The sequence below is a fragment of the Lepisma saccharinum genome, chromosome 30 (assembly GCF_977018435.1).
Source record: "Lepisma saccharinum chromosome 30, izLepSacc3.1, whole genome shotgun sequence".
Lineage (NCBI taxonomy): Eukaryota > Metazoa > Arthropoda > Insecta > Zygentoma > Lepismatidae > Lepisma > Lepisma saccharinum.
The window spans coordinates 3,612,170-3,637,033 of NC_139258.1; the positions used below are offsets into that span (position 1 = coordinate 3,612,170).

The 24,864-nt window shown below is 39.9% G+C and overlaps 1 protein-coding gene across 1 annotated transcript in view; it reads left to right on the forward strand.

Moving 5' to 3' along the window:
- The window catches only part of LOC145981828 (trimeric intracellular cation channel type 1B.1), a 99,067-nt gene that overhangs the window by 55,592 nt on the left and 18,611 nt on the right, over positions 1–24,864 (forward strand). Inside the window, exons 2-4 of the mRNA XM_083115269.1 lie at positions 7,497–7,653; positions 15,635–15,730; positions 19,815–19,903. Of these exons, the coding sequence (XP_082971395.1) occupies positions 7,497–7,653; positions 15,635–15,730; positions 19,815–19,903 (342 nt within the window). The remainder of the gene's footprint in view (positions 1–7,496; positions 7,654–15,634; positions 15,731–19,814; positions 19,904–24,864) is intronic.

Below are 24,864 nucleotides of genomic sequence, written 5' to 3' on the forward strand. Positions count from 1 at the left end.
CAGCTCAAATTACGCCAGAAGTGATGACCACTACCAGTGTTTGCAACTGCCAAATTATTTACGCAGTAATTCAAGTGAGCTCTTTCACAAATTTTACAATCAATAAATTGACTGCTTTTGAATAAAACTTGGGGTGAAAATAAAGCTATCTGAGAAAGAACTATCTACTGATATTTGTACATGGCATAGAAGTAAATCGTATACATTCTGCATTTTATGAGCACAAGAATATGTTTTAATGATTGATTGATTGATTTGTTGTTTTAAATCCACTTTATGCACAGTAAGGCTAATCGGGACTGGACCTACAGTTTAAAATGGGATCTGAAACACTTGTGCCTCCACCGGGTATCGAACCCAGAACCCCTTGATTACAAGGCGACGACACTACCACTGCGCCATCGGGGAGGCCCGAATATGTTTTAAGTTCTATTATTATGACGCAAGTGGTGTTCCCAGGGTCTTTTTACGGTCCACATTTTGTCATCTTTTCCTTCCTTTGACGTTTTTTCTTAGATATACTGGGCCAAAAGGGGGTTATGTCTACCATCCACCCCCCCCCTTCACCCCGGGCACGCCATTGAATGACACTTTATTACTTAAATATTAATGTACATACTCGTTCTGCTGAAATGATTCTGATTCCTCCGCGTAATTTTTATCTCCAAACTGATATATCTTTCCTTTGTGACGGATAAAATTAAGGAAATAGGTTGGTATCACTTTCTGTTGTTTCAGAGATTTTCAATTTGATCTTGTGTGGATGCTTGTATTTGCAGTTGTGGAAAGCGCGTGGGATAGTGTGAGTGTTTGTTGCTTCGTGTTTTGTGCTGTGAATTTATCGGAATGAACGCGTATTTAGGAACGGTTGATGTGAAGTGCGGGTGTATTATTGAGCAATTGAAAATTGCTTCGTTTAGCTCGAGAGAGATAAGTGTTAAAATGAAAATCGTGGAAGGGGGTCGACCAACACCAAGAGTTTGAAATTTATTGTGGTGAGTACATCGTCTATGCATGTGTTTCTTTGCTTTGAAATGAATTTTTTATTGTTTGTGTTTAACTTTTTATTTAGTGTTTAAGTTACTCCAATGCGGTTTTAGGGTGCCCAAAAATACTAAATTACATCATGCAGCGTAAAATAAACAAATGATTCCCATTTTTTTTTTATCTAAATCGGTTTGGTCACCGTTTGACCATATTAAATAATAATGAACAAATAAAGGTACTAATAAGTAAGTAAGAAATTCCGTCTCCCTTTAGTCTAATGCGGAAAGTTCGCATATGCAAAACGTTTAATATCATATGAATAACGTTACCTGGATTTTTTTAAAAAAGTAAATGTGACGTTTGCGGATCATATGGTTTATTTTTAGTACAGTCACTTTATTACGATATTTTGACAAATCCAGCGACTGGGTAAATGAGGCTATAAACCTTGAATCTTTCCCCTCGGCATGTCGTTGTACTACATGTTTTGTTGTACTGAAACATTGCTTGCCTCCTTCGTAAGACTACGCTTCGCTACTGATCGAAATGCAGCCATGTGATCAGTCTCCAGACGTGCAGCGCCAGTATGTGTCATCAGATCAGAGCAGTCTTCTGATGTCATCGAAACGATTTACTCCAAAGGTTGCTTTGTACTTCGGGTTGGAGAATTAATTGAGAAAAAGCTCGAACAGGAACATCCCAACTTCTCTCAGTTGGCCTCGATACGCGCCAAATACATCTGCGCATGCACACTTTGCAGTGAGTCATGGCAAGGTGGGTGGTTGAACTTGAGATGATTTAGTTTAGTTTAGCCATAATTTATCATAATATGTAGGATCAATTTACCTTTATGAATGTTTTCCTGCTGTTTTCAGGCTGGGGTCAAAATGATCCCACACATGGAAAGGAGGGGTATTGTTAAAAAAACGTTAAAAATATAATTTAAAATAAATTGTAAGAAATTTATTTATACATGTTCCTATAGCTGAAGTAGCATGGTAAGATGTCACAGAAAATCAGAATTTTTTATTTAGATTTTATTATAATACCGGGAAATAAACAGACTGTGGGGTCAAAATGACCCCACACATGCATCCGAGGGTTAAGAATAGTTCAGGGAAGTCTTACTGTTTGAAGAACAGCTTTGAAAACGCACTAATAATATTACTGTGGCAAACAGAAAATTCTAGCAGTGTGAAGCCTTCAAGTAAATATAATTAAAATAAATAATACCATGTGCAATGTGTTCTCAGTAGAAAAATTGTAATTTAAAATGATTCAACTCTGCTTGAAAAAATAACATCGTTATAAACTATGTATTTCGTATTATTGTAAGTCAAATTGACAAAATATGGAATTGTTGCCTTTTAAAGAAGTTTTGAGTGGCACCCTAGGTTTTAGCTCCCCTATCTTACCCCTCGCTAAGGCCCTCGACGGCTTTTCGTAAAAGGTAAGCGTCGTCGCCTTGTAATCAAGGGGTCCCGGGTTCGATGCCCGGTGGAGGCACATAGTGGTTCGGATTCCACTTAAAACTGTAGGTCCAGTCCCGATTAGCCTTACAGTGCATAAAGTGGACTTAAAACACCAAATCAATCAATCAATAAATCGTAAATGGTAAGGGGGGCCGGAATGGGTTGGCTATCCACACTGTCCAGCGATTATTTCCTGAATTGGAAGCTCTGATCTGCATAATACTCAACACCAATATACGAGGGCATGGGCGTAAGTTGGGGCCTAACTTTGAGGGGGGGGGGCAAAATCGAACTTGGAACTTAACTTTGAGGGGAGGGACAGAGTCAACCTTGGGACTTAACTTGGGGCAGAATTGCCTGCCTCCGTGGCAGAGTGGTTAGCACAGCGTGCTACGACCACAGGGGTCAGGTTCGAATCCCGGCCCGGGCATGTGTATTTGTAAGTGTCCCTTCATCATTCATCCTGATCTTCGCGATCAGCCAAATATGGCAGAAAAAAACGAAGTAAAATAAATCAAATCAATCAATTAACTTGGGGCAGAATCGAACGTGAGACTTAAGTTGGGGACAGAACAAGCTTGGGACAGCTTTGGGGGGGGGCATCATCATATCTTGTGGGGGCTAGCATACAGAACTATTTTGTTACATAGCTTATATTTGCGCAATCATAAAAAAATACACTTCAATACGTTGCTACTCAGGTTCCAGTAAGTTAAGAAAAGTATCATTAACTTTTGAATTAAGTAACCTGAAAATTTTGGGGGCCAGCTGCCCCCCTTGCCTCCTCCAAGTTACGCTTATGTACGAGGGTGTTCCAAAGAGTGGCCGCGAATTGACAGGATTTTAGGAAAAGAGTACCCTGAACCCGGCGCTAGGAAGAGAAGTGTTAGTGCTCAATAAATGGCATGACATGCGTAATCGAAAGGGGCAAGATTGGCATCGTAGAGAAGCGGCGACCAGTCATCGTATTTTTCTGGTTGGAGGTTTGGAGGCTCGTGAAATTCATTGAAGAATGTGGAGCTGCCTATAACGTCGAGATAAAAATGTAGCTTTGCAACAAGTCTAACACATTTCTGCTACTCAAGGGGGGAAAGAAACACGAGTACTTTTGTTCCTTTTGTATACTGAATGTGATATTTTGCAAAGTTGGCAACACTGTTGCTCAGACCTATGGGTTACAGAAAATTTGCATGTATACTTCAAATTCCTCACTGATTCTAGTAACTTTGCATAAGGTTTGTTTGAAAAATACATATTTCTCTGTGATTGTGCATGGAATGAATAGTTCTAAACTCTGTGGCGCAACGCCAGTGTCTGCCATGTGGGTTTTCATTGGTGATGTGTGGTCAGCGCTTCTAGTCCCATCGCCGCTGTTTTCCGACTTTCGAGACTGGAACCTGATACTTCTTCTTTTAAGTTTGCTCCCCCATTGTCCTCATGATGCTGGGCCAACATGATAATTTTAGGGGCTCCCACCTGGTATCGAACCCGGGACCGCTTGCACTAAAAGTGAGAGCCGTATCCACTTAGCTATATGGGAACCCATAATAATTCTATATAGCCAGCCCCCGTGGTGGAGTGGTTAGCACATCGTGCTACGATGCCAGGGGTCACAGGTTCGAATCCCAGCCTGGGCGTGAGTGTTTGTGAGTGCCCATTCATCAATTTCATCATGTCACCACTCATCCCCATCTTCGCACATTACTCAAAAGTGGCACAAGAAGCGAAGTAAAATAAAGGAAATCAATCAATACTGTATGCATTGCAGACTTCATACTGAGGATTCATTAAAATCAGAAACAAATGGATAGATTACAACCTTTTACTGTAACTGTTTTTTGCATAAAAATGGTCAAGATATTTTCTAAATAGCTTAAATGAGAGTATGAAGTTATGTCAGAGCCTTAAATAGTAACTAGGAGAGTTACATGTATGTAAAATTGAGCAACCTCCCATCCAAATGTTTTTCTTTTGTTTTATTAAGTTAAAAAAAATGTATGACCTTCATTATGGATTCTGTAAATTCGAAGTAAAGAAAGTTCATTCAGTTTTAGTACAAAGAAGAAAAGGTCCAAAACAAATGTGTTTACCTTATATTTATTCTGCAAAATATCCACCATCCGCTTCTACAACCTGCTCCCATCTTTGTACAAGCCTGTAGATGCCATGTTTGAAAAAGTCTTTGTGTAGGACCGCAAAAAACTGCACCACCGCATTTTCAACCTCCTCGCGAGTTTGGAAATGTCGATTGCGCATATGGTTGTCCATAGACAAAAAAAGATGGTAGTCTGATGGAGCGATGTTGGGTGAATATGCTGGATGTGGCAGAAGTTCCCAGCCGAGAGAAGAAATCACCTCCAGGGTCATCTTTGCTGTATGCGGTTTAGCGTTGTCTTGGTGGAAAAGAACACGCTTCCTATTCACTAATGCAGGTTGTTTTTTGGCAAGTTGTTCGGCCACTCTTTGCAATTGCGCGGAGTACACCTCTTTGTTGATGGTTTTACCACTTTCCAAGAACTCATAATGCACAATCCCAGCCGTAGTCCACCAGACACACAGCAGCACCTTCCGCTGATGAAGAGCAGGTTTTGCAGTTAAAGGTATGGTGTCATTTGACGGTAGCCAATGGTATGAGCGTTTCTTGTTATCGTACATTACCCACTTTTCATCACACGTCAAAATGCGGTCCAAAATTGGACAGTTGTTGTTCCTAGTGAGCAAGGAAAAGCAAATGTTCAGTCGTTGGAGACGGTTTGCAGCAGTCAGCTCGTGAGGGACCCACTTACTCAGTTTCCATGATTTGCCAAGCTCATGCAAGTGCACACGAATTGTTTCAGCACTTACCGCAAATCGTTGAGCGAGATCTTGACACGTTTGACGTGAATCCTCTTCAATTGCTGCCTTCAGTTGGTCCACATCGAGAGATTTCGGTCTGCCCGATCGAGGTTTTTCTGCCAGTGTCTCATCGCCACTCGTGAAGGACTGAAACCACTTTTGCGTTGTCCGTTCACTAATTGTACCTTCTCCAAACGCTGCACATATTTTTCTTGCTGCTTCCGCTTCTTTTGCGCCCAACTTGTACTCATACAGTAAACATGCCCTGATTACTGCATTCGACACAGCCATGGTTCACTGCGAATACTTGCTCCCGAACTATCGACTGTGACCTGTTATCTACGTTAGCCGACGTGCCAAGGAATGAGCTTTCCGCCAATCACACATACATGTCCCCTGGCGGCTGAACTGCGTACTACCCCACGAAAACTACGGGCAGTTGTAAAAACCGCATGAACTTTCTTGGTTACCTGGTAATATAAAGATAAATAATTACCCTGTGGTGCAACAACCTACCAACAGCAGGACTCACTCCCACCAGAATGAGAGATCTTCCAACCATTTACAAGGTTACCTGATGTGTGGTCAGCACAACGAACCCCCAGTTCTTCTTGTATGTGTTCCAAGACTGAGTTATGTTACTCATTCGTATCTTCCAAACTTCCTCACAATGGTGGATGGCCACCGGTCCCATACACAGGCTGAAATCTAAGGAAAAATTGTTACGCTTTTCCCCAGGAGACTCGAACCTGCATGCATCCTGATAGAGCCCAAACTTCCACCTTAGAATGCACGACTAAGTTAGGGCTACCATATTTTGAAATGCTAAAAAGAGGACATTTTCTCCGAAAGCCAAACACACCATCAATTTATTCACAAACACGAAAATATTACATAAATCACACAATTTATCACCATTAAATAAAATATTATTCTCCATGATGATATACTGCTGCCGCTAACCTAACCTGACTTTATAGTATTGACGTCCACCGTTATATTGAACTAACCTATTCTTATTATTGTGTATTCTGGATTAGTCTTTTTATATATAGAAACAGTACCTTGTTATTTAACCTTCTGCAGCACTTATCTTCATGTTCACTGCCAGGTTTCGTGAAAAACTGAGTCAGTTTTGTAGATGAAGCTTCACCTCTGACGGCTCTTTTGTGCTTTTCGCACTCCACGTGTGCTTGCAAGTCTAGACCTTCTTTGTTTGCCACAGACACATATGTACTGGGTTTACAAACCATACACTCGCCTTCAAAATCGTCTCTACCACATCTAAAACATGAATACTTTTCTTGTAACTCATTAGTAAACTTGCACTTTCTTTTAGGCATATTCGTAGCTTACACCGTGTTCGCAAACTCTAACTTCCATTTCGAAACATGAACAAACGAACGACACGGAAATCACATCGACCGGAACTTGAAACTGTAACAACAAACGACTAACGGTTAGCGCATCGTCCAGTACTGCCAACATCAGACGTTTAATGATTCGAAAAGTTGTAACTTCGTGATCTCTGACCTATGATGATTGGACACAAGTAAAAACCCGGACATTTTAACAGAAAGTAAAAATCTGCCCGGATGCAAATTTCAGGGTCCGAAAAGAGGACATGTCCGGGGAAACCAGGACGTGTGGAACAAAGATGACAAGTTTTCAAGTTTCAGTAAATCGTAGCGTTCTACCCTGTAGAACGGGGGATCGAACCAATGGGGAAGTAGCTCAATCCCCAAATAATAACACTTGCTTGCTGCAACGGCCCTAAAATGGTAATTAAAAGACATAACAGATGTTTTGTCCCAACCCTTTTGACTTAGAATGACACATAGATGGAGAATCATAACTCACCCTGTTCAATATTGCACACACCTTGTCTCCCTCTGTCTTCACCTGGTAGTGATCAACCATCAAAAGGCCCCTTGATCCTGCTGGTTTTGCCTGACCTTCACTCACCTCTTCTCCAGGTAACGGGTCTCGCAGTTTCCTGTGAACAAAACCTTTCTCGGCAAAATCCAGCTACAGGTCTCAGCAAGTTTGGACAAGTCTGTGCAAGATTATGCACGCTACCTGATTCATTCCAATCAAATTCTTATTGTGCCTGTAGAGTGGAAATTTTGGTGTTTAGCTTCTTGTAAGCACTAATCATAAACTGATTTGTTTCTGAAATAGATTTTCTTCTGTGTTTTTCAGGAGCGCAGGCTTTCTCCCGGAAACACCCACTATCATGCTGGTTGTCCACGATGCTGGTTGTGTTTGCTGGTGGGATGCTGTGCAATGCTCTGCTAGGAGAACCCATTTTAGCTCCAGTCAAAAACACACCTCAGGTCATAGTGGCAACAGCGGTTTGGTATGTAATGCAATACCTTCCAATTCTGATAAGTTTAAAATGTCACACTTGCCTCAGCTTAATGAGCCCCGTTCACTTTTTTTTTTCACATGTAAGCTTCTCAGGATGTAAAGTTTTCAATCTCACAATTTTCAAATATGCAGTGATGTACAAAATAAATCACAGAACAACTATGAGAGGCTTACAATAAGTTTGTACCCTGACACACTTCCGGCAGTGGTGTCGGGAAATTTCTTCCACCACTTTTCGACATATTCCCATCCGAGTGCCAGACACTTACGCCATCATTTTTCTAATGCTGCAATTCAAGTAGAATAAATTGTTCTGTCTTGCTCCTGTAACCACCCCTCCACAGCATCCATGACATCAGAGTCATTGTGAAATTTCTTACCACGCAGCTCTTCCTTCAGTGTAGGAAACAGGTAGTACTTCCTCAGGGTCAGATCTGGGGAATAAGGTGGATGTTGCAAGCTTTTGAAGCCCCATGATAGGATAGACGCTGTGGTTACACCTGCCATGTTTTTGAGCATCTGTCAACGACAATGTACTCTTTTTATTCCCAAGTGGTCAGTTAAAATTGTATGAATTCTATTGTCTGTATTGCCAACAATGCTTTAGTGTCCTAGTGGTGAATCGCCTATCAGTGTTAGTTAATTGTTGCACACGATCCATAGTTGATGGTCTTTTGGTACGTTGTTAGTCTTCACATGACTCACGACTGCAACTGAATTCCATATGTCACTTGTTTACCATGGAATATGAAGGTGCTTAATCCCCCAATACCTTCACCATATCATTGTGAACGTATTGGGGTGATAGACCTTTTTACCGTAGATACTTGATCACAGCTCACAACTCTGAAGGCTCCCATTTCCCAATATAGCCTCACCTTCTGTTATGTTTCCACCACTAACACAAAAGGTTTATTAGATACATACTTGAAACTTGCAACGCATACAACGAAAGACTGCATGAGTAATACTACAGAATTTGGTTCATTAGACAGAACCGGAAGTTGGTCAGGGCACAAACTGTATGTATCACTATGTACAACTTTTCCTGCAGGAATAGCCGAACCTGCAAATTGTACATAGTGATACATACAGGTTTTTAGTCTTTGAACGTTCTTAACATGGGAATAGGGTAATTGTGCAAGTTTGTAAAGAACGACGAGTTTTTTAAATACGTCTAGAGGGGGGGATATAATATCTTAAATGTATCCACACCAACCCTTGTCCACTATCCTTGATTACATTTCGACATGGTACCATGTTAAGTACCAGTGGCGTAGCATGGACATTTCGAGTGGGAACGCCAAGTCCAAAGGAAGGGTCGGCCCTTTTTTGCTTAATAATTTACTTATGGCATTAGTCGCCACAGGTATTGTTTATTTGCCTGAAGTAGCTAGGTTTTCAATAAAACATCATCTATGCATGTTTTAGCTAGGAAATTAGATGCCTCACTTTGCAACAAATGTTTTGAACTCTGGTGTTTTATACCTTTCGGCATGATGCAAATCATTATAAAACCTACCTGAATCACAAGCACCTCTGAACAACAGTAGACGTCATTGTTGTGGATGATCCAACTACTGATTGAATTAGTTTATTTTACTTCGCTTTTCTGCCACTTTTGGTTAATCGCGAATACGAATATGAGTGATGATATTGAAGAAGGGACATTCACAAAGAACACCTGTTCTCACGCCGGTATTCGAATCAGGGGCCTCTGTCATCTTGGTGCGCTGTGCAAAACACTCTGACACGGAGGTGGGCGGATGCTCCAACTATTGTACACTCTACTGACGTAACAGTACCGATTAGTCATTCAGACCACTGTTTATTATGTCTTGAGAATGCTGATAAACATTTTAAAACAATTTTGTACAGAGACCATTCGATGTTAACAGTTTTCAAATGAATGCTAAACATTTCCATTGACACAATATTAAGCAGTTACATAATAACAAAAAAAATAATAATAAAAAAATAATAATAGTTTTGCAGGTTAAGTGGTAGAACAGCCACAGGCTGAACTTCTACCACGAGGACTCACCAACTTATTTGTCAAAAACTGTGTTGATCTTTTAGATTTTAATGCACATCGGTGTTCGTGTGGTAAATTATACAATGCAGTGGCCATTAAGAAGTGCTATATTTCAGTTTGGTAAAGTTACGTCAGTCAATATTGCGTATTGTAGCAACACATAGCACGAGTGGCTCGAGCGCAAAGAACCGGGTAGGAATTCTACCGCTGTCGTTTGCTTCAGAAGGCAGGAAGAGTCACGTGAACCAATCACGTAGCCCTCTGCTCCATACACTGGCGTACGAGAGAACATTTGGGCACGTGCTGTAGAGATCCAAGCTTTCCCTCCAGATAGACAGCAAGGAATATAGAGTCCTTTACGCCGAACCTGCTCGGCGTCCAGCCAGGAAAGGCATTGAAAAGAGATGCTAGAACGAGTGTTGTTAGTGGAGCGTTGCAAGCGGATCGCGAAAAATAGCTATTATAATGCCATGAAGGTCGGACATATATGAAATTAGTCAAGATTTACTTTATATTTACAGCATTTACGCATTTTTGAAATTTCAAATCAGGGAACGCTGGGTGTACGGGCATACTATAACGCTACACCACTGTTTTAATATCTAGTTTTTTATACAAACCTGAAGAACTGGATAGTTATTCCCCGAAACGTAGTTCTAAAGAAAGGAAATTAAAAACAACATTCGCATACGTAAGTACAGTTTTTAACGTTAATTTTTCAACGTCATGCAATAAAATTCTTTCAGTTTCTCTTTCGTCTAGTACCACTTGCATTCCATTATGTTTCATAACCTTTTAACAATGATGAATTGAAATGTGGGAGGTTTGAACGGAACACGCTGTACCTTTCTGTTGAGTATGTTACAAGCAGTGTGCAAATTGACGGGAGATGGGGGGGGGGGGATATTGTGGGGATTTCCCTGGCAGGGATGGTTTTATGCACCTCAAAGAAAAGAAAATTGAAAGCATACAGCAAACCATTTCTTAGCTATGTAACAAAAACAACTTAAAAATATCATTTATGTCGATTAATGATCCAGTCATAAAGAGTTCCCTGCCAAAAACTATGCAGCCTTGTGGATAAAAGCTGACCGAGCCGCATGGGAGGAGTTTGAGCTTTTGCTTTGGGAGGGGCCAGACTCTGGGAGAAGCATATGATGTACTTGAGGGTTATTGAATATCCCATAGTTTATAAGGGTCCGGAGACCTTCCCCCGGAAATTAAAAAACAACAACTTAAAAACACGGATTTCTAGGCCTTTTAGATTTGAAAATGTTAAATTTCCTCGCTTAAGTAAACAAATATTAATTAGTATATTGGTTGTCATTTTGAAAAGAAGCAAAACAGAACGATTATTGCATTTTGCATTTCATTAATTTGTTTATTGATACAATACTCGTATTACTTTAAAAAAGTAACGGTACAATAGTAAGCTTCAGAAATTTTAGAAAAATTAAATTGAAAAGTTCCTTTGATGCCTCAGCAGTAACTGTTGACTCAACACAAAGTCATTTTACGTTTTTCTTTCTTCAAACTGTACACATCAATCAAATTGCCCAAGACCCGCTATTGCAGCACAATTACTGCACATGCCATCATGCCAAACGTCAAGATTTGCGATATGGCTTTGTAACAAAAATGTAGTCACTGAACTTAATCATGTGTTATTTTTCAGTCTTTTTTAAGTTGGGGGAGGCAGGCCCCCCCTGGCCCCTCCAGAACTTTGACTATGCCGAGCCGATAAATTTTCAGTATTATTAGATCGAGAGCTCTTTTTATGTACGAGTATTGGCTTTTTAAAAATGTAAATGTATTAAGTGTTTCTAAATTACATGTAAATGTTGTAAGATTTAATGACATAGGTTGGAACCAATATTCTAAAAGGTGTGTTAAAAAAAAGACCGGATTGTTAGAATAGCAACTTTACCTGAACATGTACATCTTATTCATGTTTGTCCCTTTCAAAGTACAGTCCTTAGCTGGCCACACACCGCTCAAAACGTTTCTTCCAGCTTTGAAACGCCTCCTGGAATGTTTCTTCCGGAATGCTCTTTAGGTCCCTCGTACATTTTTGTTTGATGTCATCAATTGTGTCAAACCGACAACCTTTCAATGCCGATTTCAATTTTGGAAAGAGGAGAAAGTCTGCCGGAGCCAAATGGAGGCTGAGGAATCACCGTCGTCTTGTTTTTGGCCAAAAATTCAGTCGCAAGTAGAGCGGTGTGAACCCGCGCGTTGTCGTGGTGTAGCGTCCAGGTTTGGTTTCGTCAAAGTTCAGGCCTTTTCCGCATCACTGCGCGTCTTAACCTCTTCATGACCTCCACATAGAATTCCTTGTTGCCTGTTTGTCCTCGTGGGACGTATTCGTAATGAACTATTCCTTGCCAATCGAAAAAAAGGTTGATGTGAACATCGTCTGTTGACGTGGACGGTCGCCCACTTCGAGGATCTTCGTCCGTCGAAGTTCTCCCAGTTTTGAACCGAGTGTACGAGTCACAACACTGTGATCGGCTCATTGCTTCATCACCGAACGTGTCTGTGGCACTTTTACTGAGCTTCAAACAAAATTTAACGCACACACGTTGCTCCTGCAACATTTTTCTCACAGCCACAAAATGTCCCACTGACCGCTGCAGACTCTGACATGTGTTGCTCGCGCGCACGAACGGCTTGCACTGAGCTCCGGGCCTTGTTGCAATGTACTTCACAAAGTTGACGCTAGATGGCACAACTGTGTTCATTTGATTCCATCAAGTAGTTTGCTTGTAGTGCACTCAATCCGGTCTTTTTTTGAACACACCTTGTACTTGGAACAATAAGGCAAATAGTTTAGTTTACTGACTGGTAACATGTATGCAAATTTGCATACCTAAAAAACCAACCTTCCAAATGATATCTAAAGATATCAGTTTTGCGGTTTCGTGGAGATAGATTATTCATTCTATTTTCCGCTCACTTTTTGTTCACGATCAATTTCGCCTTCTGTCATGTACATGCCTGACTAGGGGTTATCAGATCACTACAAGGAAAATGTAGGACACAATGTCCCAATATGTAGGACACAGTATTCACAATAAATAAAGCACATTTCCAGAACATTTTAAAAAGTTGAAAAACATAATTTCTTAATGCAAAATTTCCAAACTTGTAATCAATAATACACGATACACTTCTTACTACTTGTTTTACATTTTAACTGATACTTCTCAGATGAGCCCATTTTTATTAAAATTTCAGTTTTTCTCAAAATATATTTATGAAAAACTGCACTGTCAAACTCTCTGAAATTATACTGAACCCCAGTACCAAACTTTTACAGACTTTTTGAAAAAAAAAAATTCCCTATTGACTGTTGTGTTGGTAATGAATGTACTGGAATGGTGAACAAATATTCAGCATGGAAAGCCCCTGTCACACGGAACTAGATTTCTAGCATGAATGCCCTAGTTGGTGCTGAACTAACTTTCTAGGTAGCAATCATGGCCTCCTGGCTGACTGCTTGACTGGTTTGGAGGAATAGGACATGTTCTAATTCCTACTTGCTTTCCTCGACTGGATTCTGTGGAACAGCCAATAGAGCAAAGTTTCGCCATGTGAAGATAATCTGTGAGTGTGCAAAGGAGCATTTTTGTCTGTGGTTTCCGAGTGTTACTCCAGCAATGTATAACGTTTACAGCATTAAAGGCACGTTGAGTTACACCATCTATGATGAGTGCACGGTGTTTACATTTGAAACAACTAAAATATTCTTCCATACGTGTACAGTAAACATTGTAAAGTATGTATTTAAGCAGCGCCATTGTTGTGTACCTAATAAAGTTTTATACGAAACGTTATTCCTCTCGGTTCAATAGTTATCGGCTTTTAAAAATGTGAAGTGATACATTGTTTACATCTCACGCGGCCGCCATTACAACTTCCCTCGTATGGGAACAAAAGTCTATCGACAAATACGCTGATAAGTATCGTGTGAGGCAAAAACTAGCAAATTGGTAGCCAGTCCAGCGCCAACTAGGGCATACCTACTGGAAATCCAGTTCCGTGTGATGGGGTCTTTACTTGAAATGGTTCCAGAAGTTTCATCTAGCGTAGTTTTTAGTTCAATAACTTCGTTTCTTTACCCCCTGCTGTACAATCAAAATATTAAATAAGAATGGGAAATGCCTTGTTTCATCAGATTAATCCCAATGCAAGAAATTCCACTCAGGCACTGAACAGTGACATCAGAAGGTGGTTCCAAAACATTGTTCACATTAATTGCTTCAGTTTTTATTTGAAATTTCACTATTGAGTTGAGTGCAGTCCATACACTTGCAACTTGCATGATTTTTCTTTGTTTAACTCAAACACCTACAGTATTTCCCTAAATAATGTTATGTGATGCTCAAAATGTAGGACATTTATGATATTTTTCAAATTCCTAACAGACGTCGGGTAACCCTATACCTGACTAAGCCACCAGACAGGTGCTGAAATCGATCATGAACAAATAGTGCGTGGAAAAATGAAAGTTTAACTCGTTAGAATGAACTACCTCCCAAAATCAAATCATAAATATGCAACTGATCGGCCATCCCCCCACCCCCACCATTGCAAGAAGCTTACTTCACAAAAACTGGTTGCAAGTGGTAAATTATAGAATTATAGAAATCATGTACAGTAGACTCGCGATTAACCGAGGCTCCGGGTTAACCAAGGGAGTGGTTGGAAAACATCGCGCTGTAATTTTGTAATTTATTTTGGTGACAAAGAATATTTATGGTTCTTCACATTTGAAATGTTTGATTTTATAATGCATTTAAAGTGACAAAGTTTTTTTGGAAGTACGATATTTTATTTTTGAGCAATTACTTCCTATATGCACAGCCATCCGAATTGTGCTGGTGCCACATATGGGAAAAACAAAGTGAGAGTGGGACAGAAGTCACTGGTTCATGCACACTGTCAACCAGGCTGCGTTGCCTATTTTGAGCATCAGACCGACCTCTCTCTGGGCACTTTTGTGTCATCCCTGATCTTTCGAGCAAATGCTGTCAGTTTGTATCACATGGATTACAACCCACTCTGCAACAAAATATTTCATTCACTTAAACCTCCGAACACACGAGGTTGTGCTCTGATGTGGCAACAGTGCCAACTTCTGCCTCACACCTAATTTCATGGCCATGCATTTAGATATACAGGGGATGGACAAAAATATGGAAATACCATGACATCGGTGATATCGATGCAATTTTTCCACTTGAAATCGGACACGGTACAACATTATTTTGTTTTGCGGCGTGAGATAGGACCCTGTCTGACTGGTAGGAGTTGCGCTGTAGATATCGTGCAGTGCAGTTGATACTGAATCATGTCGAAACTGACAGTGTTTCAAAGAGGGCAACTTGTTGGTGCCACTGTTTCCAAAGTAGCCATGTTATTTGGCGCATCGAGAGGGACTCTATCCAAGATCATGATGTGTCCGGGAAGACATCATCATATAAACACCTGCATGGATGAAAATGTACACCGAGTGACAGAGACAGAAGGATTGTGATCATGGTTTGTCTGAAGAATGGTGCAAGATCCCATTATCCACCATCCAGGACTTGTATTTGTCCATTCCTCAGAGACTGCAGGGCATTTTGGAAGCTAAAGGTGGTCCTGCACGTTATTAGCTACAGCATTCCGGCCTTTCCTCGCAGGTGTTTCCATATTTTTGTCTATCCCCTGTAGATTGATTTTGGTAACTTTTCTCTCATTTCAAATTTTTAATTGGAGGGGAAGGGGCAATTCTTCCATCAAACCCCACTGATGAATGAAAGTACCATGTTGTGTCAAGTTTTCTTTCCCTTGCATTATGTTCTGACTAATGTTTCCACATGATTAACAAACTGCATGAAATCTTGTGATTTTTCTATTATTGTATAGTAATATATATATTTTTCCACAGGTACGTCGTATTTTACACACCATTTGACATCGGTTACAAAGCAGCAAAATTTCTACCAGTGAAACTCGTATTTGGTGCAATGAAAGAAGTCTACAGGTATGTGCTCACTTTCCTGTGTATGTTAAATGTCTCCAGTAAATTGACATGAATTGACATTCAGTTATCGTACTGGAATTTTTATCTTGATGTGTGTCTGTTAATTGTTTTCACTTCTGAGTTAGTCATTCATGGGTGCTTATATTTTTTCGTACATATTTTTTGTAGAATTCAGCATGCATCTTCATTTTGAAAATTAACTTAGAAAAGTACAAGGGTTATCCAGAAAGTATATTATGGTGGACTATTGAGAAAAATCCAGTATATATTTATGAATCACTTATATTGCTGTTTCATGTATATGCCGTACACTACTTCTTGAAATTATTACCATCGTTGTTGAGGCACTTGTCATAGCAGGACACAAGTTTTGTATCTCTTCATCGCAGAAACATGCTTCCTGCAGGGTAAACTAAATTCAGCTTTCTCATTGTCGCCGTGAAACCACAAGCCAGCAAGGAAATTTTACTTGGTGCTAAGACTGGCCTGTAGGGAGGATGATCGAATTGTTTCCAACTAAATGCCATGATGAAACATAACATCCTGACTAATCATGCCATGCCACTTATTTCGGATTGCACAAATGCGATTTTTAAAGCACATCACAATGTGCATTTATTGTTCATGATAAATTTCAACCGGTTTCATGTTCCTCCTGTACCAGAAACAGATTAACGCTCATTTCACATGGAGTGAGCTTCTCATTATTTTTAAACATTATAAACACCGGTGTTCTAGTCTGGTGGGCGTCTGACTGCCATAACAGGAGACGTGGGTTCGATTCCCAGGGTAAGGTTGGAATTTTTCTGGCCTTGTCCCTGCATAATGCAGTTCGGGGCTGCTACGCCCCTTGTGGGTACGTACTTAAATGTTATTTTCCACAGCTACAGATATCTTAATCTCAGGGGGATAGGTTCTTTATTTGAGAATTCCAAATGAGAAAGCGTTGTAGGCCAGAAAAAGTTGTTTTTATTTTTGTTTGTCGTTTTTTTTGCCTTTTCGGCGTTTTTTTGGCTTATTGGTCCTTTTTTTAGCCTTTTTTAAGGTCTTAACGGCTTCTTTTTGCAACCTCACCTTCTTTCGACTACGTTTTTACTGCCCATTCTCACTTCGAATCGTCATCAGTTCATCACCTCTTAAACATTCTTTCTGTAGTAAAGAAATTAAAAAAGAAAGAAAGAAATATATTTTGTTAGGCCAAATATGATTCTTCAAATACAAGGGTTGATCAAATGAAAAGGTACAAAACGACACTGTCGGTGTAAATGAATACTTTATTCAAAGTATCATTCATAGGCCTGAGCACATTGATCCCATTGATGAACGAGCCGAATGATTCCTTTTTCCCAGAATTCCTTTGGCCGTGACGCGACCCAGCCCTTCACAGCGTCCTTGAGTTCATTGTCCGAGGTGAAGCACTTTCCTTTGAGATGCTTTTTCAGGGGACCAAACACATGGAAGTCACAGGGGGATAAGTCCGGACTGTAGAGCAGATGGTCTAGCTGCTCCCACTTGAACCTGGCCAGTTCCGCGTGTGTGACCCTGGAAACATGTGGACGTGCGTTATCATGGAGCAGAACCACACGCTCCGTGAGCAGCCACGGTTGTTCGTCTTCCCCGTAAACGTTCACCATCCGGCGATTAATATCGGCCGGTTTAACACATTCCGCTGTCAGAAAACGAATAACGCCTCGCTGCTCCTTAACAGTCGAATTTGCCAATGTTAACGCCATCTTGTCCGAACATGCACTGCCACGTCACTTGGACGGCGCTCTGTATCGGAGCCTCTGCTCTCTCCTGTGCATGTGCGTTCCCCTGCATGCTCCGATGCCACGTGGCGACTCCAATCGCACCCCTAGATATCACGCTACGTTCTCCCATCGCGGCATCGGTATTATATAAACGATTCCCTTGTTACGACGTTTCGTACCTTTTCATTTGATCAACCCTTGTATGATTTTTCAAATTATGTTAATCTAAAAAATATTTAATGTCTGAAAGAAGATGCATTTCATACATATTGTTTTCTCGCACTGTGTGTTCCATACCACCAGAATTTTTTATTTTTTTATTCATTAAATATGTAATTAAGACTGAAGCTATTAATTAATTTGGATCACATTTATACGACCTTTTTTCCATATATAGGTCCTTTTTTTGATATTTTTAGGTCTTTTTATAGGTCTTTTTTGGCAATTTATAGGTCTTCAACTTCCGAGCCCTATTTATAACATTATTAACAGCGTAAATTTCAATAAACAATTATTTGAAAGAAAAATTATAGACTATAATTTGTCTCTGAGCTATTTATGATGTAATATTTGTATTCCTGCTTTAATTGTGATTAGACCTCTGATTTTTAAGTTCTAAAAATAGGCTCTAAAAATCCCAAAATAGGTTCGAAAAACCCTAAAATTGGTTCTAAAAATCCTAAAGTAGGTCCTATAAATCTTAAGTTAGGCTTGAAAAATCTTGAAGTAGGTTCAAAAAAACTTAAAATAGTTCAAAATTCCTGAAAAATGCTGATTAGGTATAGTCACCTATATCCTGAAATACGCACTATCTTGCATAACGTTATGTGCGTTGCCTAACCCTACGGCGATGGCAGAAGTTACCATTGGAAATTTGCTATTAAAATCCACTCTTTGCCGTGTCGTTAGGCAAGCATCTTTTTTTCATGTTATCCACAGTCAAATTCCGCAATTTTGTCCGTGAGGATCATCTTATATGCTGAAAATAATCTTTCAACAAGAATATAGTCAGTGCTGCAAACTTCAATGCTGAAATGTTACTAGGGACGTTCAATATATAAGTTTCCCTGTGCTATAAAATATTGTATAAAGCAATGCTATTAAAAAGAAGCACATGGTTGACAAGCTCCATCCTTTGTCTACAAGGAACAACAATTGATTCGTTATCAGACGTGAAGGCGCATGCGCTCAAGGGTGAAAAGTAAATGCTTGTTCGGAAAACGCGGGCTCGCGTCATAAGGAGTTCAGAAGCATGGATGCTAAGGGCATTCTGCTTATGAACTTTTTGGAACAAGGAAGAACAATTAATGTTGACCGTTATTGTCAAAGATTGGATAAACTGAAAAACGCAATTCGACATTAGCGACCAGGTCTCCTGTCAGCTGGTGTCATTCTTCTTGACGATGACGCTCGCCCCCACTCAGCAGTGCAAACACAACACAAAATTGAAGAATTGGGGTGGGAATGGCTGCCCCACCCTCCATACAGCCCCGATTTAGCACCGAGTGATTTCTAATATTTTCCGGTGTTAAAGTCTGAATTGCAAGGTTACCGTTTCGAAACAGATGAAGAAGTGAAGCGGAATGTGAGAATAGTGCTCAATAGCCAAAGCCCTGATTTTCTTGCAAAGGGTGTGGACAAATTGGTGCAACGGTGGGACAAATGCCTGAATCTCTATGGGGATTATGTGGAGAAGTGAGGAAGGATCCTCCTACACATGTATGTATAGTTTTCTAATGTATCTTAAAAATATATTTTTTTACAGCATGGGGAAACTTATATATTGAACGACCCACGTAGTTTGCAAGGCGTGAATGCCACAAAGCACTGAAGTGACGCGAAAGTGAGCAAGACCTTACAGATCAGACCACTTCGGATTGCACAGGTAACAGTGGCACCAGACATTTTGCTTTGTTTAGAGCTTTGAAAAATCACCATGGACTTGGAGGAAGGGAAATGGACAGAGTACGTTTCAAACACGTTCGTCATTAATTTTTTCCTGACTGAACAAAGCAAATGCCTCTGTGCAACATAAAAATCCTATAAAACCTTTAAAACATATAAAAACCTAAGAAAAGGCTTGATTTAGGCGCATAAACCTAACATAGGTTCTAACAAGCAAAATAGGTTATTTTAGGCACTATAAAACTTCATCAGTTGTTGCATTTTTTTAATGAAACGCTGACATAACTTATTTCTTACATATCTGTAAAGGAAAAATAGGTTAAAATATAAAATCCGAAGTCTAGTGACTACTCTGTCACTAATTATGTATCAAAAAATGTTGATTGCAGAGACTGAACCTTTCACATGTCTTCCGTTTTCCCAACCAGGTGTAAAAAGGTGTATGATGGAGTGACACATGCTGCCAAGCTGTATCCCAATGCATACCTCATAATGATTCTTATTGGAACGTTGAAAGGTAAGATTTCCATTGCATGTGATTGCTGTGCACTAATAATGGTACTAGTATTGTTCTACCCAATGCAACATAATTGTTTCTCATTGGATATAAGTTTTAAGTTTGTCTTCATGTTTACATCAGAACATGATACATTAAATGTATATCTTGTGGGACATTTTGTACAATATTAGAAGAAGAATGCTGCTGCAATCATCTTTATCGTCGTTATCTTTATAATTTTTATTATTATGAATTCAAATTATTCTTACCCCTGCTGCTTAATGGGAACGAATGCACTGCATTGATAAATTGAAAAATAGATGCGAAGACACTTAACATATAAATACTATATATCATACCTATACATAGCTTCCAAATGAACTCTGTAATGTAGCCTATTGTTATTAAATTATCAGATAGATTGGAACAAATATTACATGATACATAAAATTTAAATCTTGCTGGATTACTTGGTTATTAATCATATCTTGTATAAGCATCAAAAATTAAATTTGCAGTGAAACAATAAGTAATTATTGTGACTATACGATTAACATATGTCTAAATATTAGTTTCGTTAATTAATTGGCAGTTGTTGTAAATTAAATACCCAATAAACAAAAACCAAAGCCCAACCTATTAATCACCTCCACTATGTGGTAGCGTCGTCGCCTTGTAATCGAGGGATCCCGGGTTCGATTCCCGGTGGAAGCACATAGTGGTTTAGATCCCACTTTAAACTGTAGGTCCAGTCCCGATAGCCTTGCTGCGCATAAAGTGAACTTAAAACACCAAATCAATTAAATGTATAAAGTGTTCTTACAGAACTATTTGTACTGTGTCGTCAGTGAAAACCACAGACAATTCTTTTAGTAATGTCCATGCCTTATATTTCCTTTAACACATTCTCTGCCATATCGATCATAATGGCCAAAACTGGTGCACACCAATCATGACATGTTGGTCATTATGACCGAAACATGTGGCTTGCACTTTGTTTTTCTAGTGGGCCGTCGGTCACAAGTATTAACAAGGATGCACTTAAGGCATGACTGACAAAGTGTGGAGAGTCTAATGCACATAAAAGTGTTTTGCCTGTTTTATTTTTTACATGAAAGAAGCAAAATAAAGCCCAATAACCACTTTGGCGCAGGAGGGAGGAATTGATGAAACCACCCTTGCAGAAAACTTTAATGAACATACTCAAAGAGTACTGTGCATCTACGTGTTTCTTCTGTACATATTTACTGAAATCCAAAATCCATGCTTCTTTTTCAAATTTCCTCTCTCTCTTATCTGGACCATAGCCAAAACCAATCTTTCTAGGGTTCTGAGTATTCTGTTGTATGCTTATATCTCACCATTGCCCTCCACAGAATACATTTCTCTGTGATATCACCAAAAATGAGATATTGTGTCTCTTTTGAGTATTCAATTACTATATACTCAACCATCCTAGGTGCAAAACCTGCCCCTCATCACCTCTCACAGCCTCCAGTTTTACATCACCACTGGCAAATTCACCCTCCATCCCAAAGGGATCTGCCACACATTCAAACCTGATCTACATTCTCATCTGCAACATCTGTGGTGACGTTTACCAGGGGGAAACATCAACTGCCCTCAATCTCAGAATCAACATCCACAGTTCCTCCACCCACAACCTGGACTTCACTGTCGCCGTCCATACCAACCATCACAGCATCCCTTTCAACGACTGCTTTGAGGTAGCGATCATCCATCTCTTGCCCCAACCAGCCAACGCTTCAGTGTGCAAAAGACCCCCACCCCAACTCTCCCCTTACCACTCCCACCCATCCCTCCCCCTCCTCCCACCACTCAGAGTTTTCATTGAGCCTGGTGGCAGAACAGTGTTTTTTACATCTTCGATCCAGACGTGGCAACCCTGCAGATCTCTAACTTCCGTTTCCACCTTTTCTGCTACCACTAATGATGAGGCACACGGCCACAAAAATTTGAGTTTTCCTATTGTCTTATGAGTTTTTCCTTTTATGCTTTTTATTCAGCCCTTGTGTGACCCTCCTTTCTTTTATCCACTCATCATGAACTAATTTTTTTTTTTTTTTTTTGGTAGATCAGAGAGATGAGTTCAAAATTAGAACAGAATCTTTAGTCAAATTAATTTTTGAGTACCCATACATCCAACTCACAATGTAAACTTTTTCACAACTACCTATAACGATAAAACGTGATTTTATCATTATTATTTTTATTCTTAGTATTGAGCTTTGCTTTTTAACTACAATTCGTTTCAAACTTTAGTGGGATTTTTTCATCAGAAGATCGAGCTTGTGGGCGTTAAAACACAAGAACTCTCGTCACTGGGGACCACTTAACTAAAATCCTCGTTGTTCCGTCCTCTTTTTCCGACGATCCTCGGTGTTTTGTAGCTGGAGAAAATCCTTCTCTGCAATCTCAGCTTCACTGAATGAAAATCTGCCAAACTGCTGCAGACAGAGTTCACTCCCACATGATCTCTTTTCTGGAGAGCCTTAATGCCGATTTAACGTTTCTTGTGCCTATGCAAACAACGGCGGACTAGCGTGGTCTTCTGACTGAAGACTCTACTTTACCACTTCGCCAGAAGAAAATGTCCCCGGAGGTATGCAAAACTCAACAGACAGAGCACTAACTTGCGTGACCACCTTCCAGTCAAAATCTCCGCGCCAACTGCTGTAACTTCTTCGTGCCAACTGTTGCAACACTCCTTCGCCCGAAATTCAAGAGCGCTTACTTCCCTTTATGTACCGGACTCAGTCTATTATTTCAAAAAGGGGTGTTTCGATTCCTTTTGCTTCTTTCTTCCCGGAACATTCTGTAAACAATCTGTTACATACCCTTCCTCAGCACTTTTTATCAGCTGATGGCTTCTGGAGCTATACTATTCCAGATACAGCAATCTTAAGACCAAATGGACAGAAATTGATTGGGTTGGTGTTTTAAGTCCACTTTATGCATGGTAAGGCTAATCGTGACCAGACCTACAGTTAGAAGTGGGATCCAAATCACCATGTGCCTCCACTGAGTATCGAACCTGCGACCCCGTCATTACAAGGCGATGACGCCACCAGTGTGCCATTGGGGAGGCACAAAAATGGACAGAAACTATAGTACACGGGCTGTAATGAGAGTAGCAGTCTGAAACTTCGTAGATATGCTAATGAAGCAATGCGCTCGCGAATTATGAAAAAAAAAAAAAAGTTCCAATTTTCGCCACCAGGGTAAAAAATGGCGCTGTAAGCAGTCAAAACTTGGTATAGTTACAGGAAAAACACTATAAATCGCAGAAAACAATACACTTTGTAATAAAATATCGCTACAATTTCACTATTCGAATTACATGAACATTACTAAAGGAAAAAGCAACAAGCGTCACCAACAACAACCAGGGAGCTCACACAATGGTTAGGCAATTTCACCGACTTTGACGTCAGAGTTATGGAAAATTCCACGTTTTGACTGCTTACAGCGCTGTTTTTTTACCCTGGTGGCGAGAATTGGAACTATTTTTTTTTGCATAATTCGCGAGCGCATTGCTTCATTAGCATATCTACGAAGTTTCAGACTGCTACTCTCATTACAGCCCGTGCTGTACCACTCTGAACACCGTCACTTTAATTATAACCACCTGATATGTATGCATATATAGCATGTATCATAAGTAATAGTGCAAACTGACTTAGTTGAAAGTACATGATAATAGAAACAAAAAAGTCTCGGTAAACATGGGTCCGCAAAGAAGCAGTTTTCAGTTACAAGCCACCACTCACTTCATTGTTTGTAAACTTTGTCCTAGTTGGTAAAATGCTAATAATACAGTAAGAAAAGTCATTGGAGATCTCAATTGAACATTCTACTTACTTTAACAAATGTTAGTATGTTACATGTTACAATTACTGTACACTCGTACCTGTTCAAAATGTCGTCTTTCCATCAGGATGTAATACTGTATGCGATTCCGCATTGAGTTTCAAATTCTTTCGAACACCCCCAATTCATTTCGGAATTGGTCACAAGCATGTACAACTCTCTGTACTGATTTGTATCCATCCTGTTTGATTACAGCGCCACCTCTTGGAAATGTTCTGTTTTGTAAAGAAAGAGGAAACCTCGAAATGTACAAGGAGTAAAGCACTTGGTGTTTACAAAATGCAATCAGTGACGGATTCTTCTAACCACACATTATTAACATTTTACCAACTAGGACGATGTTTACAAACAATGAAGTCGGTGGCAGCTTATAACCACACATTCGCAATTATCTCAAACGGCTCCTTTGTGGACCCATGTTCTATTCTATGTTTCTATTATCGAGCACTTTTAACTGGGTCAGTTTGCGCTATTACTGTTGATACACCCTGTAGATGTGTGTCCACATACACACACACATCGAGCTGTTATATTTGAAGTAAACCTGCATGAGGTGACACTGATGTACGAGTGTCGGCAAGTATTATTTGAAATTTAGTTACGAGCACTGTTTATATTTTTCTATAGTTGGTCTATCTTGTACAATATGAAAATTAGGGCTGAGCCGATACTGTCGGCCGATATCAGTGATATCGGTATCAGTAAGTATCGGTTGAAATTTTTTCACCGATGCCATTGTTTTTGAGTCGCTACAAGTTCAGCCAAAACAAACATTTGTTTCTTTTCAAAGGTTCGTTCACCGTACGTTTTGAAATAGCAGACGACACAAACCCAGACACACAGTTAACAACAGCTCACCTAGCGGAAGCCAGAGAACTATAAACAAAAGTTGCACGCCAAGCAACAGTACAGCAAGTTCCAACGAGGATGGTGGCAGTGGCCACTGAAATTAATAGAAAAACAAAAAACAGCTTCATTGATAAAAGTGAGTACTAGTTTCTCCGTATTTACATTTGGCTTTGAAGAAAAATGAAAAATACATATTTGGACTCAAGTTCTGTGAACAGCAAGTACGCGACAAAGATCCA